Source organism: Meles meles, chromosome 19, assembly GCF_922984935.1.
Source record: "Meles meles chromosome 19, mMelMel3.1 paternal haplotype, whole genome shotgun sequence".
Taxonomy (NCBI): domain Eukaryota; kingdom Metazoa; phylum Chordata; class Mammalia; order Carnivora; family Mustelidae; genus Meles; species Meles meles.
Genome location: NC_060084.1, coordinates 47,570,100 through 47,586,120, shown reverse-complemented (window position 1 = coordinate 47,586,120; position 16,021 = coordinate 47,570,100). Strand labels below are relative to the sequence as shown.

The 16,021-nt window shown below is 55.8% G+C and overlaps 1 protein-coding gene across 1 annotated transcript; it reads left to right on the top strand.

Moving 5' to 3' along the window:
- The first annotated feature begins 126 nt into the window (after positions 1–126).
- Positions 127–13,955, top strand: CADM4 (cell adhesion molecule 4). Its single transcript, XM_045986859.1, has 9 exons — positions 127–232; positions 9,068–9,214; positions 9,540–9,692; positions 9,936–10,070; positions 10,439–10,603; positions 10,745–10,835; positions 11,243–11,415; positions 12,236–12,364; positions 12,911–13,955. The coding sequence occupies exons 1-9, from the start codon at positions 169–171 to the stop codon at positions 13,018–13,020; spliced, it is 1,167 nt and encodes a 388-aa protein (XP_045842815.1). The 5' UTR covers positions 127–168; the 3' UTR covers positions 13,021–13,955.
- The last annotated feature ends 2,066 nt before the right edge of the window (positions 13,956–16,021 follow it).

Here is a 16,021-nt window from a genome sequence, read left to right as displayed (position 1 = left end):
GCCTCTCCGGTCCCAGCCCCGCCCCGGCCCCGGCCCCGCCCCGGCCCCGGAGCCCCGCCCCCGGGCGGGCAGGGGGCGGGGCTCGGGGGCGGGGCGGGCGGCGCGGGCGGTGCAGGTGCCCGGCCGGGAGCGAGCGGCGGTGGCGGCGGCGGCGGCGGCGGCGGCACCATGGGCCGGGCCCGGCGCTTCCAGTGGCCGCTGCTGCTGCTGTGGGCGGCCGCGGCGGGGCCAGGTAGGGTAGAGGGCCGGGGTCGGCTGGCCGGGCCGGGGCGGGGGGCGCGCTGCGGTGACAGCCCGGCTGCCGCGGGGCCGCAGAGGCCGAACAATGCGCGCGGGGCCGGGCCGGGCCCCCTCCCCGGGACAAAGCGCAGCGCGGGCCAGGAGCCGGGAGCTGGGAGCCGCGAGCGGGGGAGGGGGGCGCGGGCCCCGGCCGCTGTGCCGCAGCCCCCCCACCCTGCACAGGCCCCGATCCCGGCGGGGACAAAGGGACGGAGACCACCCCCCCCCCACACACACAAACACGCAAGCCCGCCTTCTCCGGGCCGGTCCCTCTGTCCTTCTGTCCGGTCTCTGCGTCCCTCTGTCCGCCTGTCTCTGAGTCCCTTAGTCCCTCTCCTTGTCCCCCACCCTTGTCCTCTGTCCCTCAGTCTGGAAGTCCTGTCCCCCTAACTGTCCCCCTTTCTCCTTGCCTCCGTGTCCCCCACCTCTCCATCCTGTCTTTGTCCCCCACCTCTGTCCCTTGGTTTCTGTCCCTTTTTACTGGGTCACTCTGTCCCCCCATCATCGTATCTATTCTCTCTTCTCTGTCCCTCTATATTTCTGCCCTCTCGCTCTGCCCCCATTCTCCCTCTGTCCCTGTCTTACTGTCACCCTTGTTTCTCTGTCCCCCATCTGTCCCATCCCCTTGTCTCTATCCCCTATCTTTCCTGCCTGTTTCTTTAGCCCCCTCTGTCACCTCTCTTCCTCATTCCCCCCACCATCTATCCCCCCACCACCCCCCCCCGTCCCTGTCTCAGGGTGTCCCTGTCCCCTGTCTCTCTGCCTACCCTCTCTACCCTTACAACCTCCCCCATCTCCATCCTTCGTTTCTCCATCCCATTATCCCTCTGTCCCCCTGGAGAGGAATTGAGTCAGACAGGGCACCCTGAAGGGCCTTGGAGGGAAATGTGTGTGTGTGTATGTGTGTGGGGAAGTGTGTGAGGAACCTTGGCATGTGGGCACACACGTGGATTCAGCAAATGCCTCCCAAACGCTGCCCCTCCCCAACCATTCACACACCCAGGCCATAACTTCTAGAGAAGACCCCCTCCAGCACAGGCAAGGAGCCGTCCACATATCCTCATCACACTCTGTGAAAAAACGGGGACCTCCAAGAGAGGGTGACCCTGAGGCTGGGGACAAGGTCAGGAAACGTCACCCACACACTCACACTCCCACAGTGCGTGTGTGCCTCTATCCTACCACAGGCCCCCCCACCCCCTTCCCGGTGGGGAAGGCTGCTCTTAGGAGGAGTGCAGCACCGGGAAGCGGGAAGGGCAGGAAGCCGAAGCCGTGTAGAGATTTGGGAGAGGCGGGTAGCCAGATGGCACAGGGCTGGGGGGCTGAGTTTATTTAAATCCTGCCCGCTGCCATTTACCCCAGCGGGGGCTGTCAAGCACCCTCCTCTCTTTGGGCCTCAGTTCCCCTTTCTGTACAGTGAGGATGTTGAACTCAGTGACCTGAAAGGGAACTCCAGCTCAGACCTCCCAAGGGGTTTCTGGCAAGTTGGGTGAGGTTACAACAGCCCCCCCACTCCACCGTGCCCCACCCCTGCAGGGTTTGAGGCAGAGCTTTCCTCTCCTCAAGACCAGGTGAGGGGCAAAACTGACTTCTCATGCCGCCCCTTGCTTTATTCTACAGTCTTCTGCCACTGCTTAGAACTTTCATCATTTCTTCCTCTCTTTGCAGCAGACATGCCACAGTTTCTCAGATGAGCGCTTTGGTACTACATTGCCATCCAGTTTTTATTTTTCTCTCTTTCTTTTTTAGGCCCCCAAACCAGATTCCTAGAATCCTAGAACCAACGAGTCCAGTAAACAAAGAACCTGAGGGGATCTTAAAACACTGACACCTTCAGGAACCTAGAATACCAGAGTCTTTAAAATCTTGACACCTTTAAAATCCTAGGACCTTGATAGCGTTAGGATTCTAACCTCTTGACATCTTTAAAATTCTGAGATCTTGACTGAATCTTGACGCCTCTGGCATCTAGAATCTTGGCAGCTTAGACTGTCATGGGATGGAGTCTCAGAATCAGGAGGTGGACCAAGATGACGGCCTACCCAGGTTAGGGATCCTTTCTCCAGCATTCCCGGGAGGTAGCTCGATAGGCTTGGTTCTTGTTTCATTTTAAAGTCACTGCATCCTGGCACCCTAATCCCTTCGGTAAACTTTCTCTAAATTAAACGGCATAGGGCTTTACAAGTTGGGAGAGAGCTGGGTATCATGGGGAACCCTCTGGACTGGGAGCCAAGGGACCGGCCTCTCTCTGGTGTAATTTCATGTTCACCCCTGTCCCTCCCTGAGCCTCACTTTCCCCTTCTGCACCTTATGTGCTAGGGAGCGGGAGTACTTGGTGTCAGAGGTCCCTGCCTGCTTTCCTTCTCACTGGGTATTTCTGAATGACCTTGGCCACCGGCTTTGAGGGGGTAGCCCATGGTCCCCACCTCATCTTCCTCTTTGTCACCCCCCTCCTCTCTCTCCTTGGCCAGACAGCAGGAATGGGGCTGGAAGATGGGGTCCCTTTGTGCCCTTTCAAAAACGAATTCTGTCTTTCCTGGCTTACCCATCTGCCAAGAACACCGGAGAAGGATGATGAGATTTATGCCAAAGGAAAGAAGGGCCCAGGGCGGGCACCCGAGAGGAAGTGAGAAAGAAGGAGATGCCTTGCCCGCCCAGATGCATGCGGGCAGAACCAGAGATTCCCAGGCCCAGGATCAGATAGAACTGAAAGGGGCAGAGGAAACAGATATCCAGATACAAAGACAAGACAGAGAGACTGTTAAGAGTTAGGGGGGCTCTGTAGAAGCGGGGGGGGGGCGAGGGGGTCTTGTTGATCCCAAATGTTTTCCTCCCAAGTGATTCACTTTTCCCTGCTAAAGTTCTGACAGGCCCCTCTGAGATCAGGGGGACCTTCCACCCAGTATGAGTCACCCCGGGGTGCAGGTCTTGGGAGGTTTCTGTTCCTGACCCCCACCCACCCATGAGCCAGATGCCCGAGTCCCCAGAGCAGGGGTCAGGTTCTGCAGTGGATTCCAAGACCTTAGACACAGCAGGGCTGGGGCCTGGGGTGGGTTAATGTCGTGCGAGCCTGGCCTGTCCCCGTCTTGGGGAACACAAAGGCAGCTTTCTCTCTCTGGGTGGGGGAGGTGGGGGGGGGTGTCTGGAGACAGTCAGACTTGCCAGCGCCCAATGGCCTGTGGCACCAAGACCCAAGCACCCACTGGTTCCTGCAAGTGTGGACCCCAAGCCCATCTCAGGCCCATAGGTCCTCTGGGAGCCCGGCCCCAAGGCTCCTCTGCAGGCTCTCAGTGGGGCAAGAAGGCAGGGACAGAGCCTGGGCTCTCGTGGGAGGGGGTGAATAGAGGGCACTGGGGGTGGAGGATAGGACAGTGAGGGCTCAGTGCAGGCTTGCACCCTTCCCGGAAAGAGCAGGAATTCCCCCATGACCCCACACCCGGGGGAACCTCCCACCCCCTGGCTGGGCCTGAGGCCCGGAATCTAGGGAGTTCCGAATATCTGAGGAACGTGGGGGGGCCACAGGGGGCACTTTGTGTGTGAGGCTGCTGACTCACCCCTACGCCCCCACCTGAAGCTTGGTCCCTTGTCCCCCTTGGAGGGGGACAGGGGGCTGGGGGAAGGCAGGACTGTGGTTCTGAGGGTTGAAGACTATGGACCAAGAGTCAAGTTTCCTGGAGAGGAGGCGGCTGGGGGCCAGGACTCCTGGGTCCAAGGGAGGAGGGGCTGGGGTTTTAGACTCCTGGGTCTGAGGTAGAAAGCAACGGGTCCTGAACACGTGTGTGTGTGTGTGTGTGTGTGTGTGTGTGTGTAGGGGGCTGGGGGCTTGGACTCCTGGGTCTGAGGAGAGAAGAGACCTGAGGGTCCATAAGCCTAGCAATGGAGGTACAGACTACCGAGTCCTGGGAGAAGAAGGGGCTGGGGGGTCCCACTCCAGGTTTCTGAGGGAGGAGGGGCTGGGACCCTGATGCCTAGGTCCTGCGAATACAGGCGCCTTCACAAGGCTGAGCTGGGGAAGAATTGACGCTTTGTGCTAGGATGTTCGGACTCCGCCATTGATGGGGGGCTAAGGGGGGGTTCATTCAGGACGCAGGGATGTACCACCTCCCTAGGGGAGGAAGTGGGGGAAGGAGGCATGAAGCGATGAGCCCCCTGGGGAGTGGATACAGAGGGGGTGGCTGTGACCTTCCCGGAACCATGACCTTGAGACTCCCTTGGGTATTTGCTGACTCAGGACCCAGGAAGTGCTCCCCCCACCCCGTTTAGTCTCCGTGGAAACATCCAGCAGCTGTGCACTCTGGACCCCTGGCTCCTGGGTCCTGAAGGAGGAGGGGGCTGGAAGCCCAGACTCCTGGGTTTGAAGGGGGAGAAGGCTGGGGCTCAGGATTTCTAGGGTTGCAGGAGGAGGAAGCGGCTAAGAACCCAGACTACTGGATCCTGAATGGAGAAGGGGGCTAGGAGCCTGGACTCCTGGATCCCGGGAGGAGGCAGTGGGAGGCTGGACTCCTGGGTCTAAGGGAAGAGAGGGCTGGATTCTGGGTCTCTACATATCACCTTCTCAGCCACTCTTTCCCAGGCCCTCCCAGTCCGTTTTTCCAGGCACCATCCCCATGACGACTCCAGGCTGTCAACACCGTTTAAAGGGCCAGTGCCCCAGTCCCAAAAGCTTCGCTCTCTCAGACCAGAAAGTCCCGCCTCACCACCCCCCAACTCCCCAACCCCTAAACAAAAGCTCCTGGGACATTAATATTCCAGGCACGGACACTGTTGGTTACTGACTCCTCAGGAGGGGGAGGGAACAAGACAAAAGCCCCCCACCCTCACCCCATGTGCACCCTCAAGCTGAGAGCAGAGGATAATTGAGGGGGGGACAGATGTAGAGGTCCTGATGGCTCCCAAGAGATGTTGAGTTTCTGCCACTGTCTTGCCTGGGACCCCTGAGCCTCATTCTCCACATCTGTAAAATGGGGGGCTAGCACTGGGCTAGCCCTGAGGTCCAGGATCTATGGATAGACTTCAAGATGGTTTTTGTTTGTTGTTGGTGGTTTGTTGTTGTTTTTTTTTTAGGCACCAGAATGTGCAGGCAAGCCAGTTTTCCTGTGCATGGGCATGTTTCCGGACTTGTAATAACAGGAGCTTTGCAGGAAGGGCTCCCCAGGCTCCAGGCCCTGGCATCATCCCCCTTTTACATAGAGGGCATCAGAAAACTCACACCACTTGCCCAAGGTCACAAAGATGGCCGGTGGTCCAGCTGGGATCAACCCAGGTGTTTAGGAGGAGAATGATGACGTCACAAAGTCATCAGGAGGCAGAAGTGAAATCCTGTCTGACACAAGCTGTTCATTCCTCCGTTTCCCAGACACGGACCTGAGTCTCAGGCACACATCGAGGCACTAGGGGTGCGGCAGTAAAACCAATGAATGACACCCTGCCTGCCTTCGTGGGGTGTATATTCTAGTGATGGGGGACAAACACAATCACCAAGTAAGCAAACTAACAAACTAACAAAATAACCTCAGGTATAGTTCCGCAGAAGAAATAGTACAAATGGCGACGGCAGATAAAGTGTTCTGGGGGCAGAGGGACCGGGTGTGAGTGGAAGACTCCCCGAGGAGGTGTGGATGTGAGTGAGCAGAGACCTGACTGAGAGCAGGAGGGAGGCAGTCGTGGGAAGATCAAGGGCAAAGAACATTGCAGGCAGAGGGAAGTGCAAGGGCCCTGAGGTGGCATCATGTTCTCAGGAACATGGAGGCCAATGAGCCTGGAGTGAAGGGAGTAGTGGGAGGGTGGCGGGAACTGCGGTCAGGGAGGGGCCGGGCCACGCAGCACCTTGAAGGCCCAGGGAAGGAGGCCAGATTTTATTCTCAATGTCATGGGCAGCCTTGAGAGCATCTTAAGCAGAGAGATGACTTGAGCTGATTTACCTTCTTGAAAAATCCATCTGGCTGCTGTGTGGAGAATGGCCTGAGGGGAGGCAGGCATGGAAGCAGGGAGCCCGGGGAGTAACTCTTGAAGGTCAAGGTAAGAGATGGTGTCATCGGACTAGGGTGGTGGTAGCGGAGGTTTAAAAAAGGTGAATTGCTTTGGGTGTTTTAGAGGTAGATGGATAGATCTTGCTGATGGAATGGATGTCAGAATGAGGGAAAGGTTTTTAGACCTGAGCAACTGGATGGAGGATTGTGATATTTACGGAGATTGAGAAAACATGGGGAGGAAAATATTTAAGGCCAGGATTGGACATATTAAGCTTGATAATCCAGGAGGTGCTAAATTAACCCCAATAGTGGCTTAAATACACAAACTTGATAGTCAAACCTCAGGGAAGTCCAAAAGTAGGCAGCCAGCTCCACATCACCAGAGACTCAGGGCAGCTCTCAAGGCTGCCCATGACATTGGGGTTCTTAGTTCCACCCTCCCTACTGCCCTTGTCCTCTTGTCAAAATGGCTGCCAGAACTCCAGGCCTCACATCCTAGTTCCAGGCAGCATAAAAGTGACCTAGAAGAAAAAGGACTTATCCTCTTTCTTTAGGAAGTCCTCCCCAAATTACCACATGAATTACCAGACGACTTAGTTTTCCTTCTATCAAACGGGATGAAACTTTATCACATGGCCTCACTTAGCTGCAAGGGAGTCTGGGACATGGGGCATCCATAAATACAATCAGGGTTCTTTTACTAAGAAAAGGGATTATGGGTCCTGGCTAGACAGCTAGCTGTCTCTGCCTCCCTCCTCCAGAATTAGTCTTTTCTACCCCTCAGCATCCCAGTCAGGTTATCTAGCCTTGTTACAGGGAATATAACGCTTGTGATGGGCTATTATACAGATTTGTGTGTACCTCCCCATAAATCTGGAAGGCGTTCCAGGGCAGGGACCTCATCTGACTCATCTCTGGGCACCCAGCCCCTAAACACCCACCTACCGTTCAGGAAACGCTCAGATGAATGGGCCATAAGAGACCCGAAGCTATAGTTATCCCACATTTAAAGGTAAATAACCCGATCTGGCCATGCACTTTTCCTGTTTAAAAACCTCCCTCCACCAGCCTTCAGGATGAAAGCTCATCTCCTAGCTTGGCGTTTGTGGCCCCTCACTAGCACATCCCAGAACCTCTTCCCAGGGCTTCACACGGTTGCTTCCACCCAGACAGCCAGGAGGGGATGTGGAAGCAAACTATGGAATTAAGAGAGCGTTCTAGATGCAGATCTTGTGCCCCCCACCCCTCACTGGCCCTCTGACGACTACCTTGAGCAAGTCATTTTTTCTCTCTGCTCCAGTTTTTCTCATCTCTCAAATGGGAATTAAAAAACCCTGGGGCTTGATAATAGTGCCCAACGTATTCGGGTATCATGATGAGGAGATGGAAATTGTACAGCTGATACCCTTACCGCAGAGCCAGACACAAGTGCCTAATAAACACTAGCTACCACTATGTGGTTATTTTATTTTGAAGATGATCGGGACAGTGATCATGGTGATGCTGATGAACCCCAGCTCTGAGCTCCACTCTAGGCTGCTGCCCCTGCTGAAAATACCCCCTTACTAATCCCCTGCCTTGTTGCTCTGATGGATTAATCCGGGTAGGTTAACTGCAATAACGTGGGCCCTGAAATCTCAACGGCTTAACAAAAAAGTGAATTTCTCATTTGTGTCACAGTCTTGTGCAGGCAGGTCACAAGGGACAGTCAGCCAGGGCCCTGGGCTCCTTCCAGCTTGTGATCCTGTCTTCCTACGGCTCTTCGGGGTCCTCTCCATTCAGCCAGCAAGAAGGATCTCGAGTGACACAAGCTAGGCTGGAAGGGGTGTCTCTCTGTTCCACCTACATCCCATTGGCCAGAACCCAGTCACATGGCCCCAGCTGAGTACAAGGGATGGTAGGAAATGTAGCCCGATCGTGTGTCGTACCAGTTAACTTTAGCGGTATAACAGACCCTCCAGAACGTGGTAGTTTGCAACAAGAGTCACGTTATTTGCTTATGACTCTGGGAGTCAGTGGTTTGGACTGAATTGGCTGGGGAGTTCTTTTGGTGTCACCTGGAGTCCCTCAAGTGGCTGCAGTCACCTGGGGCTGGAGGGGTCAGGATGGCCCCATTCACATGACTGGCAGTTGGTGTTGGCTCCTGGCTGGGCTTCTGTCTCCGTGTGGTCCCTTGCCCTCAAGGAAGCTGGTCTGGAAGTCTTCACCCAAGGGTCTCAGGACAGCAAGAGGGCATGAATGGAAACGGCAAGGCCTGGGCTCCAGAACTCTAAACAGTATCGCTTTTAGGAAATTCTGTTGGCCAAAGCAAGTTACCGGGGCCTGCTCAGATTCACAAGGCCAGAGTGTCTCCTGAATGAGAGGAGGAGCAAAGTCAACTTAAAAAGGACATGCGCAAGGATGGGAAGGAAATTGTGGCCGTCTTTGCAGATAGACTACAAGGGGTGCCCAGGTGTGGAAGATGGGCAGCTTCCCACACCTGGTGATCTGCTCGATCTAAGATCTGGGTCCAGTGGAGCTTCCTTCCAGAACCTTCTTTGATCACCTATCTCCCTAGGTGGCCCTGGTCTCTCCCCTTGCGCTGGGCTCCTGGTGTGCTGTCCCATTAGAGCACATACCAATGGATCTTAAAGGCAGCCCCTCTGGACAGATTTTCTCCATCTCCCAGAGTCCAGCCCTCAGGAAATGGAGGAGGATGTGATGAACTGAATGAGAGGGGAAAGAAAGAGATTGGCGGTTTGGCTGGGAGAGGAACAGAGGGAGAGAGAAAAGACCGAATGGCAGCCCTCAACTAGTTTCTCTGTCTACTGGTCCAGGGGCTGGACAGGAAGTACAGACAGAGAATGTGACCGTGGCAGAGGGAGGGGTGGCCGAGATAACCTGCCGTCTGCACCAGTACGATGGGTCCATAGTTGTCATTCAGAACCCAGCCCGGCAGACCCTCTTCTTCAACGGCACCCGCGGTGAGTGCTGGGGTAGGGACTCTTGAATCTTGAAGGAGGAGGGCTGGGGCCCAACCCCTGTGTCCTGAAAGAGGACAGAGCGGAGAGTGTGGACTTTTGGGTCCAGACACCATGGAGCTAGGGGGCTGGACTCCTGGTCCTGTGGGCAGGAGGGCCCGCATCATTCGAGTCCCGGAGGGAAAAATTAGGTGGGCCCCTTAGATGCACAGGTATGGCTGGCTGGAGAGAGGACGCAGAGCGGGGATCTTTAAGCTCCTGGTGGAAGGGCGGGATCCCTCAAGCCAGGATTCCCCAGCTTCATCCCTTCCCGTTCCATCCTGTCTAGCTCTGAAGGATGAGCGTTTCCAGCTTGAGGAGTTCTCCCCCCGCCGCGTGCGGATCCGGCTCTCAGATGCCCGCCTGGAAGACGAGGGGGGCTATTTCTGCCAGCTCTACACGGAGGATACCCACCACCAGATTGCCACGCTCACTGTATTGGGTAACGCCTCCCCTCCTCAGCCTCAACCCCCTTCTCCTTTTTCCTCTGCTTCTCTCTTATCCTGAGCCTTGATTTTTTAACCTGGTTGTTTTTTAACCTCCGGGACACCTGTCCCTGGTAAACACGGCGGGTCTTCCTGGCCGCTAGCCTGGGTTTGACCTCTGCCACCCGGGACCCTTGTTACTTTGAGTCCACCTCGTGCCTCCGCTGACCGACCCCCTTACCCCTTCCTCCCTACGGCAGTGGCCCCAGAGAATCCCGTGGTGGAGGTTCGGGAGCAGGCGGTGGAGGGAGGCGAGGTGGAGCTCAGTTGCCTAGTTCCGCGGTCGCGCCCTGCCGCGGTCCTGCGCTGGTACCGCGACCGCAAGGAGCTGAAAGGTACTACCTGGGGTTGGGGGGGCGGGAGGGGAGGTGCCGGCGTGGGCTGTGGGACTGAGAGGAGGCGGGGCTTGGAGAAGAGCGCGCGGAAGGACAGTGGCCGTAGCTCAATACGCAGCTATGCAATGAATTGATAGAGGAGAGGGTGTGGGAGCGAGAGAGGAGCTTTGGGACGCGGCACCCGGGCCGGTGGGCTTGGTTGGGAGGGGGGGGGGCCGAGGCTTGGAGGCGGGGGAGCGCGGCCGGCGGGTAGGGGGCGGAGCCTGGCTTACAGCGCGCTTAGGTTTGGGCTGGTGGGCGGGGTGGGTACCCCCTCCGCTGGCGGAGCCCGAACCCTGGCCTGACAGCTTCCGCGCCGGGCCTGGCAGGAGTGAGCAGCGGCCAGGAAAATGGCAAGGTCTGGAGCGTGGCGAGCACAGTGCGGTTTCGTGTGGACCGCAAGGACGACGGCGGTATCGTCATCTGCGAGGCGCAGAACCAGGCGCTGCCCTCGGGACACAGCAAGCAGACGCAGTACGTGCTGGACGTCCAGTGTAAGTGCCCGACGGGCCAGGACCGGGGGACAGGGCTGGGGGGACCGAAGGGTCCCAACGCCTGCCGCTTGCTTCCAGGAGGGTTTCTAGCCCCACGTGATAACCCAAACCGGCACTCTCCCATCTCACTTTCGCCCACAGACTCTCCCACGGCCCGGATCCATGCCTCCCAAGCTGTGGTGAGGGAGGGAGACACGCTGGTGCTAACGTGTGCTGTATCGGGGAACCCCAGGTGAGCTCCTGGACCCGAGACTCCTGGCTCCTGACGAGAAGATCAGGGACCTGGACGCCTGCGTCTCGGGGAAGAGGGGACTGGGTGAACAGAGCGGCCTGGGGCCGGGACTTCTGTGTCCTGCAGGAGGAGGAGTCTGGGGGGTTGGGCTTGTGGATCTTGAGGAAGGAAGCTGTGGGGCCCTGGACTCCTGGATTCTGACAGTGGAACGGGCAGTGGGCGGGAGGCTGGATTCCTGAGACTGGTGTTGGGTGAAAGCTGCGCCCGGAACTGCAGGTTTTATTGGAAGGATAGGTCTAGTAAGGACCCTGTTATTTGGAGATGCTACTTATCTAGATTACTGAGAAGTCAGAATTGGATGTTGGCACCTGTGTCCGTAACTCTCACTATACTTTGCTCATGCCCAGGCCAAACCAGATCCGCTGGAACCGCGGGAATGAGTCTTTGCCAGAGCGGGCCGAGGCGGTCGGGGAGACGCTAACGCTGCCAGGCTTGGTATCAGCAGATAATGGCACCTACACTTGCGAGGCGTCGAACAAGCACGGCCACGCGAGGGCGCTCTATGTACTCGTGGTCTATGGTGAGGGCAGGCAGCTGCCGGCCAGGGGGCGGGGCCTCGGAGGAGGTCTCCGGTTGTCCCGGGTGGGGCGGGGCCTTGGGAATGGGCGAGCTGCTTTGGATGGTCCGAGGCCCGCCAGGGGTTTTCGAGGGGCCTGTGCAAAGTGTGATTCCTTGGGGTCAACAGCCAACAGAACTCCTGGAGTTCTGCGGCCAGATTGACCGTCTGGTTTCACACTGAGCTCTGCAGTGTCCTATTGCGGGTAACTTTGCGCCTTAGTTTCCTCACCGGTTAAGTGGAAATAAACAATAGCACCTACCTCATAGGGTTGTGAAGATTATATGAGCTAAATATATAAGGCGGTTGGAATGGCCCCTAGCACAAAATAAGTGTTATGTGTTTAGCCGTTATGACGGTGGGACAGGCATTTCGGAGGTTGTTGGGCCCTAGCTCAGCATTTTAAATACCTGGAGCGCTTTAGACAAGATGGGAAGGGATTTGGACCTGAGGTTCTGTGAGTCCCAGGAGCCGAAAGGGATTTCCTGTTTCTGTTCTTTGGGGAGTGGGGTGGAGGGAGGAATAGTGGGATGGTATTGGCAAAAGGTCTCGAGGGCTGGGTCGGGCAGTGTACAAACCAACCCGTCCGTACGCATTCTTTGTGGAAGTGGAGCATCAGGAAAGAGTGGAGCCGGGACAAGGGGCCAGGAGTGGCAGTAATTTGAGGGGCGTGGCACGTACACGCGCAGTTAGTTGTGTGGACTGGTTTAAGAGATCAGCAGCGATGGGGCAGGGCTGGGACCGTCCTCCGATGACCTGGTCCTGCGCCCTGTCTCTCTGGCAGACCCAGGTGCGGTGGTAGAGGCTCAGACGTCGGTGCCCTACGCCATTGTGGGCGGCATCCTGGCGCTACTGGTGTTTCTGATCATATGTGTGCTGGTGGGCATGGTCTGGTGCTCAGTACGGCAGAAGGGTGAGTGGGGGCGGGGTCTAACTTCAGCGAGGGGTGTGGTTGGTTGTGGGATCCGGGAGGGGGCGGGGCCTAGGGCTGGATTGGTAAGAGGGCGGGCGTACAGTCAAGGGGATAAGAGGGTGGAACCCAGATCCTGGGTTCGAAATCCGCCGGGACCTGGAGCCAAGGTTCCAAAAGGGCGGACCTTTCCGCCACGACTCTAAAAGGGGTGAACCGTCGAAGGCGAATTAAGGCCGTGGGTTTGAATAAAACAATTTATCTTCCTAACTGTTGGATTCGTTGGGAGCAGAGCAAGGGGACACCGCCAAGAGAACGGATAAGGGTGGTCTTTCTGTGAACTTTTGGAGTCTTCCTAATTCTGCTTTTACCTCTTTCTCTGCCCCTGTTTTGCTATCCCTTGCACTTGATGCCCTCTCCCTGTATGTTCCATTTCTTCCTCTTTCTTCGCCTGGTATGTCTTGTCTGTCTCCCTCTTCCTGTATATTTCTGTACAACTCCTGGGTCCACATATATGTTGCCTCTGCCTGGGGGTCTGTCACCCCTCAGGCTCCTATCTGACCCACGAGGCCAGTGGCCTGGATGAGCAGGGAGAAGCAAGAGAAGCCTTTCTCAATGGCAGTGACGGACACAAAAGGAAAGAAGAATTCTTCATCTGACCCCACCTCCACCCAGGCCTGGGCCTGGTCCTGGGCTGGGGTCCACCCCACTGCCAGCTGCAAAGACATTTACCAGAGTCTGGGATGGTGGGCTTCTTCCCCCACCACTAACACCTCAGACGCTTGGGCAGGGATGGGGGTGTCGGATCCCGAGTCTCTGCAATGGCCAGAAGCAAGGGCCCAGAAGTCTGGGCCCCCCCAGGGGGCAGGGGCCAAAGGTCCAGACCCCCCAAGTCCAGGGAGGGCGGTAGGGATTGGGTTGGGGAAAGATAACTGGGGGAAGGCCAGGGCCCCTAGGCTGCAGAACCAGGTCTTGTGGGGAGTGGGTCAGATTCTGGGAAGGGTGGGGTGGGCAGGGAAGGGGAACACAGATTTCTTTGGGGGTCCCAGACCCCATGCCAGCCATTGTAGGAGTTCCACAGAGCTCTGGGCACCTCTTTGCAAAGCCATGTTTGCACGGTGGGGGTAAGGGTGGGGGGAGGGCATGGAAACAGGGATTCTGTGTCTTTGTGTCATAACTTTGATGGGGGTGATGAGGGAGACAGCCCCAACTCCTTTCTCCAATCCCCACGTTCCTGGGCTCCCCTTCCCTCCACCTCCTCCCCCCATATCTGTCCTCTCCATATTTGTCTCTCTGTCCACCCACTCCTTGGGGGGGCCTTCCCCGTCTCTCCTCCAGGCCCTCCAGGGAGAGGGAAAGGAGTTTGGGGAGGGGGTGCGTTGGTCTCTATGGTTTTATATATAATATATTAAAAAAAATTAAAAATCTGTATGAAAATATCAGATTGCACCCCCCTCCCCTCATTCCTGGCTTTTGTCCCCTTTTTCTTGTAAAAAAAACAAAAACAAAAACAAAACACATTTTGTATGGGGAGGGGAACGGGGAGGGGGTTTGGCAATCCCACTAACCACCATTAAACTGAGGAGAGAACAAGTGTCAGGTGGCTGTGTGTCTGTCCCTCTGCCCAGAGCTGTACTATGTTGGGAGGGGAACTGAACTACGGAAGGGAGGAGGGAGAAGAGTAAGATGGTTGCTGGTGGACGGTTCAAGACAGGAGAGTGTCCTTACCTCCCTGTGAGGGCACCTCCCCTCTTCCAAGAAATCTGTTTTTTGGGTTTTTTTTCCTGGCCACTCCATCAGCCAAAGGTCACTGAGTCCTGTCTCTTCAGTAGTCACTGAGCTATCCCATCCCCAGGCAATGGCTTGGATCCTTACCCTGGCTTACCCCTACCCCTGACGTCAGCCTCCAAAGGACCTTTTAATGACTCACATCTCGGCCTGGCAACACCTGTCCCTGCTCTGCTCAAAACCCTTCACCTCTAGGTCAAGTCAAACCCCCTTAGCCTGGAATTTCTGACCCCTCACTCATTCAACTAAGTTTTAGATGAGTGATTCTAATTTTAGACTAAAAAATATATTGACCCCTTACTTTGTGTGTGCTGCTCAAAGATGTGGAGATGCCATGGTGAACAAAACAGGCGAATGTTAGGTGTTCTAGATGCCTTAGTACTAATCTGAACCTTGATCCTGTTGTAGGCACTGAGGACCCAAAGAAAAAGGGTGACTCCATGCTAACCCTCACAAAGCTTCCATGAGGAAAACAGACTGAGCAAGAAAGCAAAAAACAACCCTAAATTTCAGATTGCCATAATTACCCTTAAGATAAAACTCAGTGTAAGGGGATGTGGAGTATTATTAACTTATTATGGAAGATTGAACTGCAGAAGTAGGACAAATGAAGTCCCATGCCCCCTTCACCCCAGCTTCCACAACTACTGACTCATGGCCAGACCTATTTTATCCGCAACCCTACTCACTTTTCTAAAGCAAATCTGGAGGTGCCATCTTTGAAACATCAAGGAGAGCCTGATTGACGCCTGTGCCAAGAAATGAATGATGAGCATAAGACCAGCTATTCAAAGATCAGAGGGAAAAGCATTTCCAGGCACAGAGAATAGCGAGGGCAAAGGCCTGAGGTGGTAAAGAGATTACAGTGTTTGAGGAGAAGTGGAGCTAGACTGTGGAGTGGATAAAGAGAGGAGAGTGAAGTCAGAGACAAGTAGGAGCAGATCATGTGTACAGTCCCTCAGCCATGATAGAGTTCGGATTTTTTCTAAGTGTAATGGGAGCTCACTGGAGAGTTGTGAGCTGGAATCAGAGTCAATTCAAGGAAGACGGGAACGCTGCAATAGCTTCCGATACCGTCAGCGTAGTCTGAGCTCCTAACTTCACCTGTAAGAGCCTTTCCCTTCTCTTAATTCTGTGTTTCAGGCATACCTGACTGCTATCACTTTCTTAATCAAACCATGCACTGCTTTTTGCCTGTAGGCTTCTACCCTTGCTGTTCCCTCTGGCAGAAAAGCTCCTAATTGGCTTCTATTCATCCTTGGCTTAAAGTTCACTACCTCTTGGAAGCCTTTCCAGGCTGGGGCAGGCATCTCCTTTGGTACCCACAGTTTCCTATACTCCACTCATCCCAAGTCTGACCGCTCTGGGTTGTGGGTCTGACTTTTGTGGCTCTCCTTCCTTTGGGGTGCCATGAAGACAGGAGCCAGGTGTGTCTTGTCTACTGCGGAAAATACAGTGCCCACCAGCACAGGGATTGGCACACAAGAGAGCAGTAAATATTTACACTGGGGGTGGGGGGAGGGCTTGTGAGGGTTGGTAAGTGTCTTGGCCCTTTTGCCCCCTCTCCGGGTACAAACTGATGCCAATTAAAAGACCACCCGCTCAGCGTTAGCCGCAATCCGCCAGCGCATGCGCTTTGCTCAGGAGCGCCCCCCCGCCCATATGCTAAACACGGCGTTCTGGAGTAAGGCCTCTCCGGGGAATATGCAAATCATCCCTTCAGCGCCGTAGGGCTCCTATTGTCCCTCTCTAAGATTATGCAAATAAGCAAGCCTCGGCCACAGGATCCAGGCCTAGCTGGCGCTCCCAACCCCTAGCTCATCCCATTTTCTAGAAGGCGCGTTCTCGCTCGCTCACGCACGCGCAAGCCTT

Bases quoted from the DNA above. Each gene is read 5' to 3' on its own strand.
- CADM4 (XM_045986859.1), top strand. From the start codon at position 169: ATGGGCCGGGCCCGGCGCTTCCAGTGGCCGCTGCTGCTGCTGTGGGCG. The intron at 9,215-9,539 runs GTGAGTGCTGGG...CATCCTGTCTAG, and splicing joins CTTCTTCAACGGCACCCGCG to CTCTGAAGGATGAGCGTTTC. The intron at 10,836-11,242 runs GTGAGCTCCTGG...GCTCATGCCCAG, and splicing joins GCTGTATCGGGGAACCCCAG to GCCAAACCAGATCCGCTGGA.